General features: G+C 52.2%; 1 protein-coding gene and 1 long non-coding RNA gene across 5 annotated transcripts in view; one reads left to right on the forward strand and one right to left on the reverse strand.

Moving 5' to 3' along the window:
• LOC148003192 (uncharacterized) overlaps nucleotides 1-1096 on the reverse strand; it is a 5189-nt gene extending 4093 nt beyond the window's left edge. Inside the window, exon 1 of one of the 2 annotated variants that reach the window (XR_015632279.1) lies at nucleotides 699-1096. This is a non-coding gene — a long non-coding RNA (uncharacterized LOC148003192). Of the gene's footprint in view, nucleotides 1-92 lie in introns of both variants that reach the window. The other variant, XR_015632278.1, reaches the window with a different exon arrangement.
• Mgat5b (alpha-1,6-mannosylglycoprotein 6-beta-N-acetylglucosaminyltransferase B) overlaps nucleotides 1-21614 on the forward strand; it is a 68776-nt gene that overhangs the window by 16179 nt on the left and 30983 nt on the right. For all 3 annotated transcript variants that reach the window (NM_001440285.1, NM_001440286.1, XM_087572543.1), the window contains 5 exon segments: nucleotides 9112-9227; nucleotides 9731-9804; nucleotides 10704-10874; nucleotides 11443-11607; nucleotides 12469-12638. In NM_001440285.1, coding sequence (NP_001427214.1) covers nucleotides 9112-9227; nucleotides 9731-9804; nucleotides 10704-10874; nucleotides 11443-11607; nucleotides 12469-12638 — 696 coding nt within the window.

The raw sequence follows: 21614 nt of genomic DNA on the forward strand, positions 1-21614 counted from the left end.
ATATCGCTGACTGCTGTGTAAAAAAAATGGATTATTCATTGGCAAGGGCAGAAGCAGAGAGGCTGCTGGGAAGGAGAAGGGGGCTAAGGTACCCGGTTTCTTTGGGCTCCACAACACGAAGCAGTTTTCCGTGTAGACTCCATCACCCGTTGTGTCCCCTCAGGCCCCTGTCCCTCTCCTGCCTTGTGGCTCAGCCCCATCTTCTGCCTTGGTCCAGGAACAACCGCAGGCCACAGGTGCGATTTTCAGGGGGCAGACCCCTAGGCCCCACGGCCCCTGCTCAATGAGCTGCACAGTCAACGGTCCAGGGATCCAGTTTGGCGGCAGACTGCACATTCACTGAATGGCTTCTTCCGAAGCTGGCCTACCCCTCCCTCCACTCCTTGCCCTTCATCTGCTCCCGGGGAAGGAGGGAGCCCTGCGGGTGGGGGAGTGCGAGCCACCTCCAAGTTCTATCTCCGGGAAATAGCAGCCATCCATCATGACCAGCGGAGCCCATCAAACTCCACAGGCAAGAGCTATAAATTGCAGGGACACCGTGGCTTTGGGACCCAGGGAGAGAGGTGGGAGTGCGCCAGGGCTCATGGGAATCTGTGTTCACATCCACCAGTCCCATCCCACCCCAGCCACCGGGGGTTAACCATGATTAACTCGCCAGAGCTACAGGGAGCGCCCTGCTGAAGCCCTCCTAGAATTACCTGGAGCTGCCCTCCTCCTGCCCTTCTGGAAGCTTCTAAGCGTCTTGCTTTCCACGGTGGCTGGTGTGTCCTTGGGGAAAGCGAATTTGCTATTTTAGCCTAGGAAAACATAATTAGGAAGGCAGCTTTGAGGCAAACACCACTGTATTATGCATCCCTCAGCCAAATAGCTACGATCTTTGAATTTCCCATCAGGCGCTTCAGCGGCGGACAGCTCTGAAGTTGGCGGCTGGCCGCGTTCAAGTACATCTGTCTCTTGACTGTTCCCTAGGTCCGCGGAGTCCGGGCTGAGGACTCCAGAGTGGGGGAAGGGTACCCAAGAAGCAGTGAGGGACTGGATGGGGAATAATTAGGCAGCAGCTCCACACCCTGTGCCTGGCCTGGCCCAGGGTCGTGGGGGGTGGCGCCTGAGCTGGCTGTGCCCCTGAGGTGACCCTATGGGGAGGGGCTTCCTGTTTGGCACATGGAAAAGACGGTTTTAAGGGTTACAGGTGTGTGCCACTGTGCACAGCCCTCGATGCTAGGATGTGACTGTCAACGTGGGAAACTGTGGTTATAAATAGAGCCATAGCATAAGTGTGGAGAATTCGGCTTAAAGTGCAGGAAGAAGATACAGCCACATTCTCGTTGGGGGAAATAACGCTCTCTTTTTTTTTCAACTGTGTTGGTGGCTATGTGGGGGTTGGGGTTCAGGAACTGCAGCCACAGGGAGTGCAAAGTAGGGGTGTTTCAATCTCAACTTTACAAGATGGGTACCGTTCTTCCCAAGTCGTGTGCTGGGCGAGGCTCTGGGTTTGGATTTGACAGGAGGCTCAATGACAGGAAGACATTTTGGTAAAACACTCAAAGCTGGTCTTCTTTGGGGCTGGAGAGGGGCTAGGCTGGCAGGGAGGGACTACGAGATAATGGTGATGTCAGGGGCCAGCTAGACCACCTGAGGAGCAGACCCTCATTGGGTCAGGGTGAGGACAGGGCAGGTTCAAGGTAACCTGCAAGGAGCCAAAGCCAGGGAAGGGACAGGTGACCAAGGCCGAGGGCCAGCGGGCATCACGGGGGTGGGGGTGGGGGGAGGTTCAGACGACTCTGGGTCCTTCCTGCTGTGTGTAGTCGGTGCTGAGGTGGGAAGTCTGCATAGCAGAACCTAACAGTGGCCAGCACTCACCCAGCGCATTAGTTACATAGTTACATTTCTCACTGCTGGGACAAGACAATGTACCCAAGGAAAGCAACTTAAGGAAACAAGGGCTTATTGTGGCTCGCAGTTGGAGGGTACTGTCCATCACTGAGGAGAAGGCGTGGTCTCAGGAGGGTAAGGTCATGTTGAGTCAGGAAACAGGGAGAGGTTTGCTGGTGTTTGGCACGATTTCTCATTTTATTCAGTGACGACCCAGGCCCATGCGATGGGTTGGGCGGATCTCCCACCTCAGTTAACCCAGTCTAAAAACTCCCTATGTAGGAGACGTGCCTACAAGCCTGTCTCCTAGGTGACTCTAGAGCCTGTCAAGCTGACGAGCTTATTTTAGGCGTTGGGGTGAATTGTCCTTTCTCTTCCCACCAAGAGAGAGAGAGAGATGGGTCAATCTCACACCATCTGTTTGCAACCTCCAGACTCACCACAGCAGGGACTGGGGCTGGGGTGGATGAGGGGCTGAGGCTGGAGTAAGTGGAGACAAGAGGAGGAAAGGTCACACTACAAGGGGCGTCTCATGTCGTATACCGTGTGTAAGATGCAGGGAGGCACAGGGCATCTGTTTCCCGCGTCGTGTGTTTGCATGTATGTGTATACATCACTGTATACTTCTGCAAGCACCTAGACATGTAGGTTCCCGTGTTTTGAAAGCACTTTGTTTCATAATACAATTATTCCCAGAGAGCTTGCTGGCCAGCTGTGGGGAAATCAATGCTCCTGTTAATTGAATGTAACCCTCGTAAATCACAGAGCAACAGAATTAAACCTCCTTCTCCAGGCCGTCTAGTGTGCCACCTCCGGGGTAAGGGGACTGGGCTGGAATTGATGACCTTGTGGGGCCGTGCCTTTAGGGCCTTGTTGGGGACAGGCCTGGAAGGAGTTGAGGGTGTTCTGGGGACTGCAGATGTCAGAATTCCCTGCTTGGTTCTGGAAGTTGTAGAGAACAGTATACACCCCGGACTGGGGTTCCCCAGAGCACCAGGGGTGACAGACCTGTGATGTTACCTATCTGCTGGGGTACCCTAGAGCAGCTCTCAGTATTAGTGTTGGCAACACAGGCTGGTGTCAGTCAGCCTGGGCCAGCATTCTCCATTTCTTGAGTGAGGCCTGGTTGTTTGGTGTAGATAGATACTGGCATGTAGGAACAGAGGATGGTGTAGCTGTCCTTAGCCTCCATGTATCTGGTAGATGCGGAGGGAAGCAGTCAGGACTGGCACAGGGCCATCCTCCTGACCTCCCCCATCCCTCGTCTGATGTGTGAACCCAGGAAAAGTCCCTTTATCAACTGTGGGGCATTTCCCAGTTTGAGCTCTAAAATAAAGGGGCAGATGGCAGGATTGGGGTAGCCTCTCCTAGAACTTGGGGCCCTGAACAGCGTCTTGAGGTCACAGTGCCCACAGGGGGAGCTCTGTAACAAGTTTGGGCCTGCTGATCTGTCTTGGTGTGCCGGGGCCTTTTCCATTCAGGACCACATGTGAGGTGGCGCTGAATCACAGTAGCATGGGTAAAGCTGAGGGGTGGTGATGGGTGGCCATGGGCAAAGTCACCCTCAAAGGACGCTTGCAGACCTCTCTCTTCACCAACAGCCTGGCAACGTCCAGGCTACAGAGGAGGGATAGAAGGGCTCAAATAGAGCTAGGGCTGCTCCTGGTCACAGAGCTGGAGGGGGCTGAGCCAGCCTGCTTTGCCTGTACAATAGAGCCAGGGCAATGGAGTAACTGCCACATTTGTCCGGGGTGGGCTTGGAAAGGGGCCTGTGACTCTAGGCCAGGCTGAGCGGGTGCTGAGAAAGGCCCCTGCGCCATGGATTCCCACCTGGGTGTCCCCCCATGTCCTCCCCTCACACACTGCCTGTGCTGCTTCCCTGGAGCTGCCCCTTCCCCGCTCCCTCACCGTCTAGGCTGGTCCTGGTTCACGACTGGCTCTCTGTCCATGCAAACACCTCAAGAGGGTAAGAGAAGGAAAGGAAACATGCTATGAGGCTCAAAAGGCTCAGGGTCACTGCTCCAGCTGAAGGAAATCCTGCTGATGGCCCTGGGGGTACAGTGAGGTTGTTTCCAAGAAAACCCTTAGAACAGGTTTGGCTTTTGCCGCCTGCATTTGGCGGGGTGGTTGTACCTCAAGGGTTTCACTCCTGTACTAGATAGATGGCCTTTTCTGCAATCCTGGCTTTACTGAGTGTGGCCTCTGCTGAGTGTCGTGGTACATTCCTGCCAAATTCCTGTCTCAAATCTACTTTGTGGCACCTCCTGCTTGCAGGGATGAGACGGTCTGTCTGTCTGTCCGTCTGTTCGTCTCTGTCTCATTTATCCCAGCCTTCGACTATCTATATAGCTGAGGATGAGTTTGATTTTTTTTTAAATTTTATTTAATGTATGAGCGCTCCGTTGCACTTATATCCGTCTGCCTGAAGAGGGCATCAGATCTCATTACAGATGGTTGTGAGCCACCATGTGGGTGCTGGGATTTGAACTCAGGACCTCTGGAAGAGAGCTGATGGATGAGCCATCTCACTAGCCCCCAACTTTGAATTTCTGATCCTCCTGCCTCCACGTCCTAAGTGTTAGGGTTACGGCATGTCCCTGTGCCCAGTTTATGTGGGGATCAGATCCAGGGTTTGTGCGCAGGAGGTGAGCCCTCTACCAATTGCACTCCGCCCCCTTTTCTTTCCAACTCAGGTATTTCCCAAGTCACACATCTGGGTGCGGAGGCCTCAGAACCTGCTTCGATGCCATTTGTAGAAAAGCGGCTCAGCGTGAGAAGTCTAATCGTGTGTTATTTGGAAACAGAAAGTGCTGTGTGAATGTTAAGTCCAGTTTAATAATAGTGACGCCCAGCCATTTTGTTTGGAATGACTGGAGCTTGTTAAGTCTGACAGACGCCACGGCACTATTTAAAGCCCGTGCTGGCGATATGTTTTATGCAAAAAGAAAAAAAACACACACACATAACCACTTATTTATTGTAGAAGAGTTGCTGAGTCCTCCAGAAAAGTTCAGTGTTTTCCTCTGTGCCTGAGCCTTCACGACTTCCTCTGAGGGACAGGGCGTCTGCTTAATTAGGGAGGAAAAGCATGTCAAGAGGGCTCGGGGAGCTTGGTACAGTGGTAAAGCACTTGCCTGCCATGCTCGAGGACACAGGTTCGATCCCACTCTATACCACAGCATTCCTGTTTTGCTTCAGTGTGAATTCTCCAAGGGACTTTGCATTTGTTTGCTGAGTGTGCAGGGGTTATGTAACCCAACCTCCTAGGGTCGCCCTGCCTCAAGAGGAAGCCAGGAGGCCGTCTCCTCACTGCTTCACTGTTCCCAATAATCTAATAGGATTGAAGGTCAGCCAACCCCTCTGTCCCCCAGTGGGAGCCACCGTGGCTGTAGGATGACTCTTGAGTTTAGTCAGAGGGAAGGGAACTTCTCAACCGCTGGAGCCTGGCACCTAGAAGGAGCGAAAGCAGCTTTCTCTGTTCAGCAGAAGGTCGTTGGGTTTATGTTGTGGGGCAGCTACAAGTCACGGGGCAGAAAACAACTGACACTTCGCATATACTCCCTCCCAGTTCTGGGGCTGATGTCTGAACCAGGGTGTCCTCCAGGGCTGGATCCTGGCACAGCAGCTCAGAGCTGACCTTGGCACTTCCTGGCCTGTATCACTTGAAAGCCCACTTGTCCCTCAGCTTCTGCCGAGAGACACACAGGAATACCTATTTGACACAGGTAGAGCACGCACAGAGCAAACACGTCTGTCCAACTGCAGCATGGAGCTACGTATAGGAAGACAAGGGTGACGCCGGCAGCTGTCTCGATGAAGAAGCCCACACCAGCATAGGTGACAGCACACAAAAACTATATCTCTGGAGTCCCTAAACTTCTCTATGTGCGCCCTCAAGACCATGCCCAACTGAGAGGGTCAGGAGCAAGTGAAAGGCTAGGGCTCCAGTGAGGGTCAGCCTCTCTTAGGGGGAAACATTAAAGAATGGCTGTGTAAGTCTTGTGCTGTAGGTCTCAGTGGCTCAGGGTGATGCCATGCCATACCTGGAGGACAGCATTCCTGTACCTTATCCGGCGACCTCTTGGCAAGGCAACAGTTATTGGATTTAGTGTTACCCCTAATCCAGCAAGGCCTGACCTTCCCTGATCTCAAATAGGGCGCATTCCAACGTTATCGGAGAATGTGAGTTTGGGGAGAAAGATGCTACTCAGCCTACACTGATGGGTCTCTGGGCGCGTGTCCACACTGTCAGGGTTGGTCTCTGTATGAAAGCCATCCTGCTGGGGAGCTCAGGCAGGCCCTGTAGCATGGGGAATGATGGGGTTCTGGGAAGGCAGATGGAGAGATACCTGCGGAAGGTGGCTTTGTGGCGGTGAGCTAGGCTGCATGTCTCAACTGTCAGAATGCCTGGCTGGTTGCTATGTGAGCCGCTTGGCCCTTTCCAACCCTGTGAACCTCCATTCCTGGCAGGAGTCCTCAGGGTGGTGTTGGTAGCCCTATGTGTCAGCAGATTGACCTGGTAGACATGGAGTCACCACAGCCTTGTGTGCCGGGGCTCCCCACATCTCAACCTGTGTGCTGGGCCACCTCTTCCGGTCACTTCCGTCCCCAGCATCACATACACCAGACATGGTGGTGCATGCCTGTAATCCCAGACTTTGGGAAGGGAAAGCAGCACTCATCCAACCAATGCTGTCCTGTCCCTGGCTGGTATAGAAGATGGGCACAATCAGCCTTTGGAACTTCTTAGCTCTCTGTCACTCTCTGTGCTCCTTATTAGGTGAAGGGAAGAGAGGATGATGTCCTGACATGGCGGTTTGCTCCCCAGGGCCACCACTTCTCTGGTAGGCAGCTCACCCAGCCTGTGAGAGGCGAGGTTTGCATGCCCAGGTGGGTGTGGGTTGGAAAGACCCTTCATACATTTTCCATGCCAGGGATCCATGCAAACCAAGTACTTGTACAGGAATAAGCAGAGCTTAAGCAGCAGAAGCAGCAGCAGTGTGCATGTGTGTACATCTGTGTGTGTGTGTGTGTGTGTGTCTGTGTGTATGTCTCCATGTATGTCTGTGTGTAGCCGTGTATTTGTTTCTGTTTTTATGTGTGTGTGTGTATGTCTTTGTGTGTATGTGTGTGTGTGCTTGTGTGTCTATTTGTGTCTGTGTCTGTGTGTCTGTGTTTATGTGTGTGTAAGTGTCTCTGAGTATATATGTCTGTGTATGTGTGTGTGTCTCTGAGTATATATATCTGTGTATGTGTGTTTGTGTCTGTATTTGTGTATCTTTCTCTCTCTGTATCTCTCTGTGTGTCTCTCTGTGTCTGTGTCTCTCTGTCTGTCTGTCTGTCTGTCTGTCTGTGTGTGTGTGTGTGTGTGTGTGTGTGTGTGTATGTGTGTGCGTGTGTATGCAAAACCGTGAAGCCAGAAGGTGAGGTGAGAATCAAAGCAAGTGGGGTTTAAGTATTGCCATCGAGTGGCTTCCTGGAGAAGGCCCCGGGGCTGTGCTTGACAGGAAGATAAGGCCAGCAGAGTGGGAGCTGTCTCGATAGCAGCTTGTGCCAGGAGATAAATACTTCATCTAACAACTAATACGGTTCCCAGAGCACTGGCCAGTAATCAACAAGGAAATAAATTCTCCAAAAGTCAAAGCGGCCCCATACTGATGGAGAGAAATAGAGGGTTTAATGTCTGTGTCCAGGGCTCTTTCAAGATCCAGAGAAGTGGGCTGGGGATGTGGCTTAGTTGGTAGAACACCTGCTTAGCCCTGAGTTCCATTCCCAGCACCACATGGGCCACAGTGGTGCTCATTGCAATGCCAGCATTTGGGAGGGGACCACAGGAAGACCAGAAGTTCAAGGTCCTCTTCCCTTACATAGTAAGTCTGAGGCCATTCTGGCCTACATGAGACTGCCTTAGAATAATGAAAGGGAATGGAAGAGATGGCACAGTGGTTAAGAGCGCTTGCTGCTCAGCCATGAGGACCAGAGTTCAGATCCCTGCTCCCAATCTAGGTGGCTCACAAATAGCAGTAACCCTAGCTCCAGGGGAGTGATAGGGTCCATGAATGTATGCACACTCACACACACACTCACACATTCATATACACACACACTCACACACACATTCATATACACACACTCACACACAAACACACACATTCACATCCTCACACACATATAAACACATACACACACACTCATATACACACACACTCACACACACACATTCACATCCTCACACACATATACACACATACACACACATACACACACTCACACATACACACACTCACACATACACACACACTCACTCATACACACACTCACACACACTCATACACACACTCACACACTCATACACACACTAACACACACTCACACACTCATACACACACTCACACACTCATACACACACTCACACACTCACACACTCACACACTAACACAGTCACACACACTCATACACACATTCACACACTCACTCATACACACATACACACTTACATACACACACACATACACACATATACACTCATACACATAGATATACACTCATACACATAGATATGCACACTCACTCACACTCATATACACACTTATACACACAGACACAGACACACTCACACTCATACACTTATACACATAGAGACACACACAAACACACACAGACACAGAGATATGCACAGTCACACACACTCCCACACACTCATACACACACACATTCTACATAGACACAGACATACACAGTCACATACAGACACACAGACACACCACATAGACACACACAGACACACACACAGATACACACACAGATACATACCACACACGAACACAGACACACACAAGGATGGGTTCTCAGTGGTAGTTCACTGGCAGGTCTCCAGGTTGCTGGTGTGAACTTGTCTAGGTGTGAACAGACTCAGATGGGCTGGCTGCGCCTAGTAAAAGGCCTCTGTCATCTGGGGGTTCCTGAGCCCATCCAATCAGGGTCTTGGCAGGAAGACAGAAGTTTCTTTGTCTGCTTCAGTCCCAGGTGCTGTGTCTGGCATACTCAGAGCACAGTGAACACAGCAGAGTTCCGCAGAAGTGTGCGTCCCTGTGGGGTCCAAGGTGTGAGCTGGGTGGAGGCCAGCTCATCTTCACTCCCACCTGGTTTCTGCTGTGGCCTCTGCTGACTGTCCCTGGGAAGTAGGCTGTGGAAGACCACACCATTGTTCACTGGTTCATCTCTGGCTCTCCCCTCTAGGCTCACCCCAGGGGCCAGCCTCATTGAAAGGATCCAGGCCATTGCCCAGAATGTGTCTGACATCGCTGTGAAGGTGGACCAGATCCTGCGCCACAGCCTGATTCTGCATAGCAAGGGTGGGTGCGTCAGAGCCAGGACACTGCACTGTGTCCCCAGAGGCCAGTGTGTGTGTGTGTGTGAGTGTGTGTGTGTGTGTGTGTGTGTGTGTGTGAGGCAGAGTCTCCCCAAGTCCCATTTCTCTGGTAACACTTGCCTAGGTCTTGGGGGCCCTACCCTGGCCTGCTTCAAGATGTAGAGACCAGCGTGGGCCAACATGGTTCCTTTTGGTTTGGGAAAAGCTGGATGCTTCTGCCCATCTGCTGTTCTCAGGAAAAGCAAGGGTATAATTTGTGGGGAGCTGGGGGGGGTGTCCATCTGGAAGGCCTCTCTGTAGCTGTTTGTAAGAGCTTGCTGCTCTGAACCTGGAGGAGGCTGAGCAAATGGGGTAGGGTAGCTCAGATGAGGGGGCAGGAGGGGTGACCACTGCTCTGTCCTACCACACACCTCTTCACCCTTTTCCCCTCTCTTTCGATGCCTCCAGGCCCCAGTGTCTCAGTAAGCCATCTTCTGTTTTTTGCAGTGTCTGAAGGTCGGAGGGACCAGTGTGAAGCACCCAGTGACCCCAAGTTCCCTGACTGTTCGGGGAAAGTGGAGGTGAGGCCTAGGGGGACCTCCCTGAGGGAAGATGCCGGGTGGAGATCAGACAGGTGAGAGGTTCCTCCTTAGGGCTCTGCCCAGGTCAGCTCAGCTCTGGATTTCTGTCCCAGCTGGACTCTGATGACTAGGTCCCTAACCCAGCATAAGCTAGTGGCGACGGCCTCAGAGAAATGTTCTCTCCACTGGGCCTACCACGATAATCAGCCCAAAGCCTTTCGAGCCTTCAGGAGCTTTGGTCACCTAGAGACCTGTTCTGACATCTTGGCAAGGAGCGCACTCGAGTCTGGTCTTGGTCCTCTTGGCTCAGCTCATGACTTGCTGGACCAAGGGCCCCTTCTGCCCACCTCCAGGGCCACTTTTGACTGCATTGTGTCCATGCATGCAGAGAACTGACCTGCAGCCTTAACGACAGCTCCTCTCTGTCTCTGAACCTTTAAGGGATAGGCTGTGGGGCTGCAGAGCCCTTCCTTAGAGATCACATGCAGCCCCTGTAGAAAGAACTTCCCTGGCCCTGGCCCCCACAGAGGATGCCTTACGACCCTGCCTCTAATTAAGATGACAAGACAAGGGGACAGGGGCTGTAGCTGCTTAACCTCTGGGACCTTTGCATTGTGCTTGGTCCCTTTATGTCCACCGAGTCTCAGTTCTCAGGACGTCCTCTGTGAGGCTTCTGGGAAGGTGACATACCTCCTTTTCTGGTCCTCAGTGGTAGAGGGCCAGCTGGTCTTGGACCAGTCTCCCTAGCCCAGTTGTGTGGCTCTACTCTGGTGCACCCTTAGGTTGGGACCTCACAGCTCCCGCCCGACTAGGGAGAGCTTAGGGACCCCATGGCTGTGGGTTCTATGAGGTGGTGTGTGGGTTGCTGGCTGCCTACCCAGGCCTGCCCTTTTCCGTAGTGGATGCGTGCCCGCTGGACCTCTGACCCCTGCTACGCCTTCTTTGGAGTAGACGGCACCGAGTGCTCCTTCCTCATCTACCTCAGTGAGGTTGAGTGGTTCTGCCCCCCGCTTCCCTGGAGGAACCAGACGGCCACCCGGACAGCCCACAAGTCCCTTCCCAGAGTCCAGGTAGGCCTAGACCGGATATCCTCAGGGATAGTGGAACTGAACCCCCGACCCAACCCTTTGGAATAGGGCTCCCAGCTCTGCTCGCTGAGGATCCCCAGATCACCGTCTGCAGAATCCAGTACAGGGAACTTGCTTGAGAGGCAGGCTGAAGTCCCGGAGAAGTCCCTTAATGGATTAGAATTACAGCAGTAATAGCCATCATGTACCAAGGGCTTTCTGAGTGCACACACCATACTTGTCCTTCTCTGGGTGTATTTAATGGGTGAAGATTCCTGGGCTCAGACAGTTAACAGGTTCAAGGCACTCCAGTGACCTTGGCACCCCTCAAAGGCATCCCATCCCTGGCGATTCCAAGATGATTGGCTCCCTGGAGGGCTTGGGGGTGGGCAGTTAACTGGGGAGGAGGGCTGGTGTGAGCACGGGAAGGTACAAGCGCAGCTTCCCACCCTGATGCTGGAGCAGGCACTCACCTTACAGTAGGTGGCAGCTTCTGTCCTGGGAAGCTGGGGATGGGATGGTGATGGGATTGGTCGGGGACTGAGAGAGCTGGCCTGTGGCCCCAATTTAGGCTATGTTCCGGAGCAACCTGTCCCACCTCCTGGAGCTGATGGGCAGTGGGAAGGAGTCCCTTATCTTCATGAAGAAGCGAACCAGGCGGTTCACCGCACAGTGGACCAAAGCTGCCAAGTACCTAGCACAGAAGCTGGGGGACATCCGGAGGGACCAGAAGCAAGTATGTTATCCTTTCAGGGAGTGCTTGGACAATGTGCTTACAGCACTGGGGCACCAGGCGGGTGTGGGGCACCAAGAGGGCATGGAACTCCAGGTGGGCATGGGCCTCCAGGTGGGCATGGAACTCCAGGTGGGCATGGAACTCCAGGTGGGCATGGGCCATCAGGTGGGCCTCCAGGTGGGCATGGGCCTCCAGGTGGGCATGGCCATGAGGTTCCAGGAAGACACAGTTCTAAGTGGACATGAGCCTTTGGTTCCAAATGGGCACAGGGTTTCAGGTGGTCACAAGTAGACAAGGAGTTCTGGCTGGGTATGGTGTGTGTCCTTGAACCAGTGGCATTAGATTTTTTTTAAAAACTCATTTCAGTCACAGGTTTTGAGGGTGACAGGGTAAAGATGGATGGTTGAGCCCCTGGCCCCTTCTCAGGCTGGGCCAGGATGATCAACCCCTGGAGGTCCTGCATCCTTGGGACATTTAAGGAGTCTGGGAATAACAGACTGAGGATGGATTGTTGGCCCATCTGTCCATCCATCTCTCCATCTGTCTACCCATCCTTTCATCCCTGTAATAGAGAACTTCATGCTTGTCACTTCTCTGTTTCTTTCGGAATCCTTGTCATTTCGTAAGACTTGACTCTGTCTTGTCTGTGTGTACCGTTGTCCACTCTTACATCTGCAAAGTAAACTCCATGAGGAGGAAATCACACAACCGCCTCGTTCACCTACGGCCCCAAAGTTCTGTGTCTAAAAGCCACCAACCAGGCGACCCTGTGTGCCATGGATTGGCTTCTGGGGGTGGGGCGTACAGACCTAAGAGTTGCTGCTGCCCTCTGACCCCTCCCTCTATGTCCTGCTCACCCAGATCCTTGTCCACATCGGCTTCCTGACAGAGGAGTCTGGGGACGTGTTCAGCCCAAGGGTGCTGAAGGGCGGGCCTCTGGGAGAGATGGTGCAGTGGGCAGACATTCTGGCTGCTCTGTACATGCTGGGCCACAGCCTGCGGGTCACAGTTTCCCTGAAGGAGCTGCAGAGGTGAGTACCAGGGAGCCGTCCACAGCCAGACAGGGTAGGGAGGGGGTGAAGGACAGCCTGGCCCCCTGGCTGATGCTCTACCTGTGGGGCCCACAGCCTGGAAACGGTCTTCTGTCAGATGCTGGTCCGCCCTGGTCCCCTCCTTCACCTGCACATCCTCTTCCTGCTCCCTCTTCCATGTAGACGCCTGTTTGTATTTAGAATCCTCAGAGGAAGTGTGTTTGCATAGCTCTAGTCTGCAGGCACTTGGCCTTTGCCAAGAGACTAAGGTCTGGGTTTGCGCTCACAGGCTAATGCATAATGTCTTGAGAGAGGAGTCACCATATGCACATGAGCTCCCCCCCCAACCCCCCTCCCGCCGCATGTGTTCCTGGTGGGCTGGGCATAGTCTTCAGGGTATGTTTTCGGAGCTGGACTCCTTGGGCATCCTATGAAGGCACTATGGTTGACAGGTAATGCTGACCACCAGTGCCGGGCTTGTCAAGGTCCTTCTGGCATTGAGTAAGACAGATACACCCCACCCTGTGCTTGGTGAGGAAGAGGGTCTAAAAGATTGTTTGTAGTTGAGAATTGGGGGGTGGGGGTATGTATGGGGAGGAAGAGCATGCGGAATACAAAGGAACTGCAGTGTGTGTGTGTGTGAGAGAGAGAGACAGACAGACAGACAGACAGACGAGGCAGAGACAGAGGCAGACAGACAAAGTCAGATAGACAGTCAGACAGAGGGGTAATGAGGGATAGGAGTGAGTGTGTGTGTGTGTGTGTGTGTGTGTAAGAGAGAGAGAGAGACAGACAGACAGACAGACAGATAGACAAAGTCAGATAGACAGTCAGACAGAGGGGTAATGAGGGATGGGAGTGAGTGTGTGTGTGAGAGAGAGAGAGAGAGACAGACAGACAGACAGACAGATAGACAAAGTCAGATAGACAGACAGAGGGGTAATGAGGGATAGGAGTGAGTGTGTGTGTGTGTGTGTGTGTGTGTGTGTGTGTGAGAGAGAGAGAGAGACAGACAGACAGACAGATAGACAAAGTCAGATAGACAGTCAGACAGAGGGGTAATGAGGGATAGGAGTGAGTGTGTGTGTGTGTGTGAGAGAGAGAGACAGACAGGCAGACAGATAGACAGACAGACAGACAGACAAAGTCAGATAGACAGTCAGACAGAGGGGTAATGAAGGATAGGAGTGAGTGAGTGTGTGTGTGTGTGTGTGTGAGAGAGAGAGAGAGAGAGAGAGAGAGAAGAGAGAGAGAGACAGAGAGACAGACAGAGACAGAGACAGAGACAGACAGAGACAGACAGAGACAGACAGAGGCGGACAGGCAAAGTCAGACAGACAGGGAGTACCGAAGGATAGGAGTGTGTATGTGAGAGAGAGAGAGAGAGAGAGAGAGAGAGAGACAGACAGACAGACAGACAGACAGACAGACAGAGAACATCAGATTAGCAGTCAGAAAGAAAGACAAACAGAGGGATACTTAAGGATAGGAGTATGTGGGCTGGAGAGATGGCTCAGCCGTTAAAGGCTAGGCTCACAACCAAAAATATAAGGATAGAAGTATGTGTGTGTGTGTGTGTGTGTGTGTGTGTGTGTGTGTGTGTATGTTGCTTGTGTGTGTGTTGTTTGTGTTTATGTTATGTGTGTGTACAATGCTTGTGTATGTGTGGTGTTTGTATGTATGTTGTTCATATGTGTGCATGTGTGTTGTCTGTATGCGTGTGTTTATGTTCTTTGTGTGTGTCTTGTCTAATGTCTAGCTGGGGTAATATTTTTTTTATCACTCATCTGTTGGATAGACATACATAAGTGTTTTCTTACTTTATTTTGTGTCCTTCTTGTGTGGCATTGGATATGTACGAAGGCACATCTTTTAGATGTACTTCTAGATGTGCATTGGTGCAGTTACGATGCACAGGAATAAGGAGACCCGCTGAGCTGTGGCCATCCCCTTAAGACAGAGGATAGTGCCAGGGACCTGTGTCCAGCTGCACCTGTCCTCAGCCATCCAGGGAGCCTGTAAACGTGAATTCCATTTCATAAGTCAGTCTCGTTGAATCTGGGGAATGAGGAAGTGGGGGCTGGGCTGTATGGTTGAGAGGGGCATTAAAAGAAGCGCTTTGGAGTGTTATCCCCATGGCCTGAGTCATTTTTCATGGTAATGCTCTTCTGTGGGCACAGCAAAGGTTGAAAGGTGTCTCTAGAGCAAGTGACAAGGACAAGAGTGGACCTGCTTTGAAGGGGAGAGAGATGATGGGGGTCAAGGTGGTACTGCATACCTAACAGCACCCAGTACCTGAAGTGGGCTGCTGCCAGCTGAGAAGTAACCCTGATGTCTCCAAAAACAAAAGAAGGGGGTGGGGGGGGACCCAGTGGGGAGCTGTCCTGGACCAACTCCTAGATGCAGGGAGGCAGACAGCACTCCCTTACCCAGGCCTCTTGTCGGGAGTCTGTGTGCTCAGTTGCATGGGCCACCTCAGTACTGAGATCCGCCTGCCCTGCCCCATGCCCACTTTGCTCCCTCAAGCAGGGAGCTCAGGAGGTGTGCTGATGAGGGTGCTTTTACTATAGCCAACTTTCACAGATAATGAAGTGACCTTTCCCTGGCCAGGAGGCTTCCTATAGAAAAGTCATACGGTTCATGGAGAAAAGAGGAGGACCACGGACCCAGGGCCAGAGTCTCAGGTCAAGTGGCACCAGCAATCTGAGGCAAATTCAGACACCTAAGGTTGCAATGGGACAAATCCCAAGGGTGCCAAGGGACTCTTATTTGGCTATGCTCTCCAAAGACTCATGGGAGCAGGGGACATCCTATCTGGTTTACCCACACCTCCCCCTTCTCAGGTGGCCTCCCACTTACTAGAGAGGGTGCTCAGCCTGATTGTTCTTTTCTGACCCACCAAGATCTGTGCCAGCAAGGTGAGCTGTCCTAATCCTACTCCATGAAAGGAAAGCTTCCATACAGCCGGCACAGCATACAGCCAGCACAGAACCAGCCGGCACAGCATACAGCCAGCACAGAACCAGCCAGCACAGCATACAGCCGGCACAGAACCATTAGTAGACCATTCCACTGAAGAGGAGCGGAGGGACCTTAGGTGTCTTCCCTGGGGCGGGGGCTGGTGCTTGGTTTGGTCGCTCTGTTCTAGCTTATGCCAGGGCTCTCCTCTCCTATCTCTCACCCCTAGTTCTTCCGTGCCCAGCTCCTCTGTCCACTTCAGGAATGGGATGCTGAGCCTAAGGCCGGTGCCCTGCCATTGCCCATCCATGACCAGAGCAGTGACTGTGGGCTTCCTGGGTGTGGAAAGGACCAGTAATGACCCAATTGAAAAAAATGCCTACCTGTAGCTTTTGCCTACACACACTTGTCTATGAACTTGTAGAACTCCCGCATGCACGCACGTACATGAGCTCATACATGGAACACACATCAATATGTGTGTATTGTCCACACTCATGTACATGTGCATGTTGCACCCACATTTACACATATGAACTTATTGTGTAGATAATACCCACATGCATGCACATACACGAGCTCATGCATGGAACACACACAAATACGTGTGTATTGTCCACACTCATGTGCATGTGCATGTGACATCCACATTTACACACATGAACTTACTGTGTATGCAACTCTCACATGCATGAACAGGAATGTCCTTGCACACACAGTACACATGCTGATTCTCACACATGCACACTAGGTACCACTGCATGAAGACACATATACACCCACTTATATGGGCATGAATACGCTCGCACCTACTCACACACATGTGCACACATGTCCCTCCACCCTTATGTGCACACATGTTATATACTGATGCATGCACACTTGTATGCATATACCTGTTCAACATGCACGTGCGCACGCGCGCACACACACACACACACACACACACACACACACACATATCCTCCCAGCACCTCACCAGAGACTCTGTCCCAGGAGAGACCTCACTGAGAGGTCACCCATCTCAGAATTAAAGCTCAAGAAGTTGGTAGGCCTGGCAGGGCCTGAAAGTGCTGGCCTTGGTCCTCTGAGGGATGTGTGTGGGATCTATCTTGCTTTCACTGGTTGGACTGGGTGCCAACAGCCCAACGCCTCCTGGGGTCTCCTCAGGGAGGTGCTTTCAAAACTGTCCCCGGATACAATTGAAACAACTAGCAGTCAAAACAAAACCAAATCCTCCTTCCCAGCAGCAGCGGCCCCACTTCAAGATTAACAGCAGCAGCTATTTTGGGTTTGTGCTCAGGGAGAGGAGGACTCTAGCCCCATACAGCAGACACCTGCTTGCTTTGCACACACCAGCAAAGGGACCCCGCTCTTAGCACCCTGGCTGAGTGAATCTCAACCATTTTCATGAATGTTCGGGTCAAGGTGCCACAAAGCTCAGAGCTGTGACCTTTCTTAGCGGCCTCCCTAAGTGCAGCTTTGGGGTTTTGAGGCTGAGAAACCAGGGAATGGGGCTGACTTTGCCCTGGCTTGTGCCAAAGGACTGTCTCCAGTGTACCTAGGGCAGGGCCAGAGGATGGGTTAGGGTCTAGAATGGAGCCTAGCCTTGGCAGATTTGTAGGAGTGTGGGGGCTCCTCCTGAGCCTACTCGTGGCTGGAAGCACTCAGGGTCCCCTTGGCTGCAGGGGCTGAGAGAAGGGTGAGGCCCAGTGCGGGAGATTCGGACAAGGAGGAGCCCAATGAACTGATTAATTTTTGTCAACTTGACAACAACCTGTAGTAACCTGAGAAGAAGGAACCTCTGTTGGGCAATTGCCAAGATTAGCTGTGCCTGTGACTATGGCTGTAAGAAATCGTCTTGATTGGGAATTGATGTGGGAGGGGCCAAGCCCACTGTGAGCAGTGCCATTCCTAGGCTGGTGGGCCTGGACTGGGGTGTGTGTGTGTGTGTGTGTGTGTGTGTGTGTGTGTGTGTTGTGGTCTCACGCTTTGTTGGATATAAAGACCCACTTTTTCCCCACTGCGATTGTGAGAGTGACAGATGTAAACCCAGTGGACGCTGAGCTGTGTGTGGTCTTCAGTGCATAGCACTACAGCAATGCAGACCTGTCATGGCCAAAGACTGCTGGGATGTGCTGGGTTTCTCTTGGTTGTGGCAGCAAAGGTATTGTGGCAAAGCGGCTTAAACAAGAGGTTCTCCCTCATGGCCCTGGAGGCCAGAAGTCTGAGATCTGGTGTGACAGGCTGTGTCCTCCTAAGCCATCAAGAAAAGGTCCATTATGGTGCACTCCATGGCACCTGCATTCGTCAGCCTTATCCCTGCCTCCCTCCGCTTGGCCTCTTCAAGAGTGTGTCAGTATCCAAACTTCACCCATTACAAGGACTCAGTCCTTGCTGGATATGATAGTTCGCATCGGTAACCCCAGCACTTGGGAGTCTGAACTGAAACAGGAGAGTTGCCATGAGTTTGAGGCCAGCTTTGGCTACAGAATAAGAGACCCTGTGATGGTTGGTTGTGATGGTTGTAACGTGATATAACCCAGATTCTCGGTGAGGACTTGTCTATCAACGCTTGGCACGTCTGTGGGAGGCGGTTGATTTACTTTAATGGAAGTGAGAAGACTCAGCCCAGTGTGGGCAGCACCATTCCCTAGGCCAGGAGTCCTGGACTATTTAGGAATAGAGAGAGCTGGTAAGAGAAGGAAGCCCTCGTGCATTCATTCTCTCTGCTCTTGATTTATGTGCACAGTTCCTGTAAGTTTCTGCCTCGACTTCCCCACAATGATGGACAGGGTTAGGCAAACCCTCTCTCTCCGTAATCTGCCTTCTGTCAGGATATTTTATCATAGCAGAAATGAGACTAGGACTGACCCTGGCTCATAAAATAAAATTGAGAAACACGTCACAGTCGCATGAGGGAGGGCTCAGGCAACTGACCCAAGCTTCTTTTTATAAAAGAACTTTTTTTTTTTATGTATGTGGGTGGGTGTTCTGCCTTCACATAGGCACACCTACCCCACATGTGTGCCTGGTGCCTTCGGAGGTCAGAGATCCCTCTGGAGCTGGAGTTACAGATGGTTGTGAATTCCCATATGAATGCTGGGAATTGGACATGGGTTCTCTGTAAGAACAGCCAGTGCTGGGTTGCCCTCCGACGCCACCGCCAGCCGGAAGCGGGGACCTGGGGAAACCCTGCAGAGGCAAGCGAGAGAGACCAGGAGCTCATTGTGTAGCCTCGAAAGTTGATATGTGGGGCTGGAGAGATGGCTCAGCGGTTAAGAGCACTGTCTGCTCTTCCAGAGGTCCTGAGTTCAATTCCTAGCACCCACATGGTGGCTCACAACCATCTGTAATGGGATCCGATGCCCTCTTCTGGTGTGTCTGAAGGCAGCGACAGTGTACTCATATAAATAAAAATTAATTAAAAAATTAAAAAAAAAAAAAGAACAGCCAGTGCTCTTAACCATGGGCCATCTCCCCAGCCTTCATTCTGTCCTCTTGGTAAAGACACTGTCTCCAAATGAAGCTGCCTGCTGAGAAAGCGGTGGGGGAGGGAGGCAGTCAGTATGCAGCTTGTGAACCTTGTGGGGTTTGGGGAACAAGGCAAGCTGTAACAGGAGAGTCAGTCAGCTTGGATAGACCTGGACAGAAACCATGGGAGGATAGGATAGGAGGCATGGTCGCCTGTTAGCCCTGCAGCAGCAGCAGGGGAGTCGAGAACCATTGCATTCTGAAAGCACCCTCGGCTGCAACCAGACCCTGTGTGGGCAGGCACCGGGCGGGACAAAGACACGGCTTGCACACTGGTCGCAGCTCATTCCCAGATGTTCCTGCCAGGTGTCTGGTCCGTCCGCTGACTAACGAGAAGTCTGGCTGGACGAGCCAGGTTTTCTGTTCCTCGTGTTTTGGCGTTTTAATTAACTGGCTCGCTGGAGGGATGTCTGGGGCAGTGCGCAGAATCCACATTTGCCTCTGGTGCATCGAGACGTTGCTAGATGAGGGAGGTGGTGCACAATGCCCCGTGATAAGCACATGGGGAGGTGGTGTCAGACACCCAAGCCTCGCTCCCGCCGTGTGCACACAGAGAAGGAGATGTAGAGCCAGGACACCCCCCACCCCCACCCCTTGGGAACCCTTGGAGCGTCCTGAACCATCCTCCTGAAGGCCTGTCTCCACAGTGGGTGTTGGACAGGGAAGTTCGCCCTTTCTGCCTGCGGAGAATTGGCAGTGCTGGCCAATTTTGTTTGCATAATTTCAAGTGTTAATAGTACATGGCATAAGGAAAAGAAACCGATGGGCTCTTCCTCCATCCATGAGTGAAATTGGGTTTAGTAGGAAATTAGTTGACTTAAGTGGTAAGTGACGGAAGCCCGAGAGGGATGTGTTTCAACAAGAAAGCTGAGGAGGGAGAACTCCGCGGCTGTCAGTGTGCAGTCAGGCAGGGAATCAGACTCCAACCCAGGGACATTCGCTCAAGGGTCCCCCTCAACCCCCCGCCCCGGGAGTGTCAGAAGTGGGAACCATATCTCGTTTGCCTTGTGCGCTTGGCTTGGCCAGCCGTGGCCATCAGGCCTCTCTTTCCCGTGACAAATAGTCCGGAGTAACACTTTGAAAGGAGGGATGGTTTATTTTTAGCTCATGCGGTATAAGAATTCAGTCCAAGCTCCGCCGGATTCATTGGTCTGAGCGTGAGGTAAGGCAGGGAGAACGCCATGGCAGTGCACAGCCAAGGCTGGGGCAGCGAGGTGAGGTAGAACACGGTGGTAGTGAGAGCGTCTGGCTGAGGCTGCTCTCATCAAGGCTCCTGGGGAGCAGAGAGCAAGACAGGAAGAGGTTGGGGAGATGGCTCAGTGGGTAGAGTACTTAGCTCGGTGTAATGTGAGGACCAGAGTTGGATCCTCCGAGTCAGAGCCAGGGAGCCTGTCTGGGATCCTAGTGCTCATGAGGTGGAGACTTGATCCCTGGGACGTGCTGGCTAGCTGTGGGGATGAGCTCCAGCTTCTGGAGAGTATGCCAGGCATTGAGACACATGCTTTTAAGCCCAGTACTCTGGAGGCAGAGGCAGGCAGATAATCTGAGTTCAAGGCCAGCCTGGTCTACAGAGTGAGTTCTAGAACAGCCAAGGCTACACAGAGAAACCCAGCCTTGAAAAACAATTAAGATAAAATAAGAAATAATGGGAAAGGGAGTGAAGGAAAAAACACCTGATACCAACTTCCAGCTTCCACAGGTGTGTGTACAAGTTTGTGCATGCACCCACACATGTGTGAAAATGCACACACACATGTGTGAAAATGCACACACATGGATAAAGTAATGACAGGAAGGGAGGGAACAAGACACCCTTCACGACACCCTCCCAATGACCTCCTTCCTCCAGCCAGGTTCTGCCCACTAAACATTCTGCCACCTCCCAAAATGGCGCCACCCGTGAAGGACCAACCCTCTTTCCAAAGGCCAGAGTCTGTGGGAGACAATTAAGCCATAACACCAACTGACAGGTTCTGGGGTTTGGACCTGTGCAAATATGGCTGTAACTGTCTCAGACTGTTCTCAGCCAGCCAGCCATTCTCTGAGAGGTGCTATGGTTTGTCCCCTTGGCACAATCTTGAATCACCTGGGAAAGGAGTCTCAGTGAGGGATTATTGAGATTAGGTTAGCCTGTAGGCACAGATGTGGGAGATAATCTTGATTACGCCCACCGTGAGCGGCCTCATTCCCTAAGCTAGGGGAATCTCATACTGTCTAAGAGTGCAGAAAGCAAGGTGAGCCCCAGCGTGCATGCATGGGTTCATTGCCCAGTGCTCTTGACTGTGAATGTGATGACTGAGGGCTTCAAGTTCCTGCCTTGACTTCCCCATAGCAATAGACTGTACCCTGGAATTGCAAACCTACTGAGCCCTTACTCCCTCAAGTTGTTTTTGTCAGGACAAGATATTTCATCACGGAAACAGAAATGGGACTAAGATGGAGGGTGTCCTCAGAATTTATGTGTAGGGCACTCGCTCACCACAG

The sequence above is a fragment of the Rattus norvegicus genome, chromosome 10, assembly GCF_021556685.1.
Source record: "Rattus norvegicus strain SHRSP/BbbUtx chromosome 10, alternate assembly SHRSP_T2T, whole genome shotgun sequence".
NCBI classification, from domain to species: domain Eukaryota; kingdom Metazoa; phylum Chordata; class Mammalia; order Rodentia; family Muridae; genus Rattus; species Rattus norvegicus.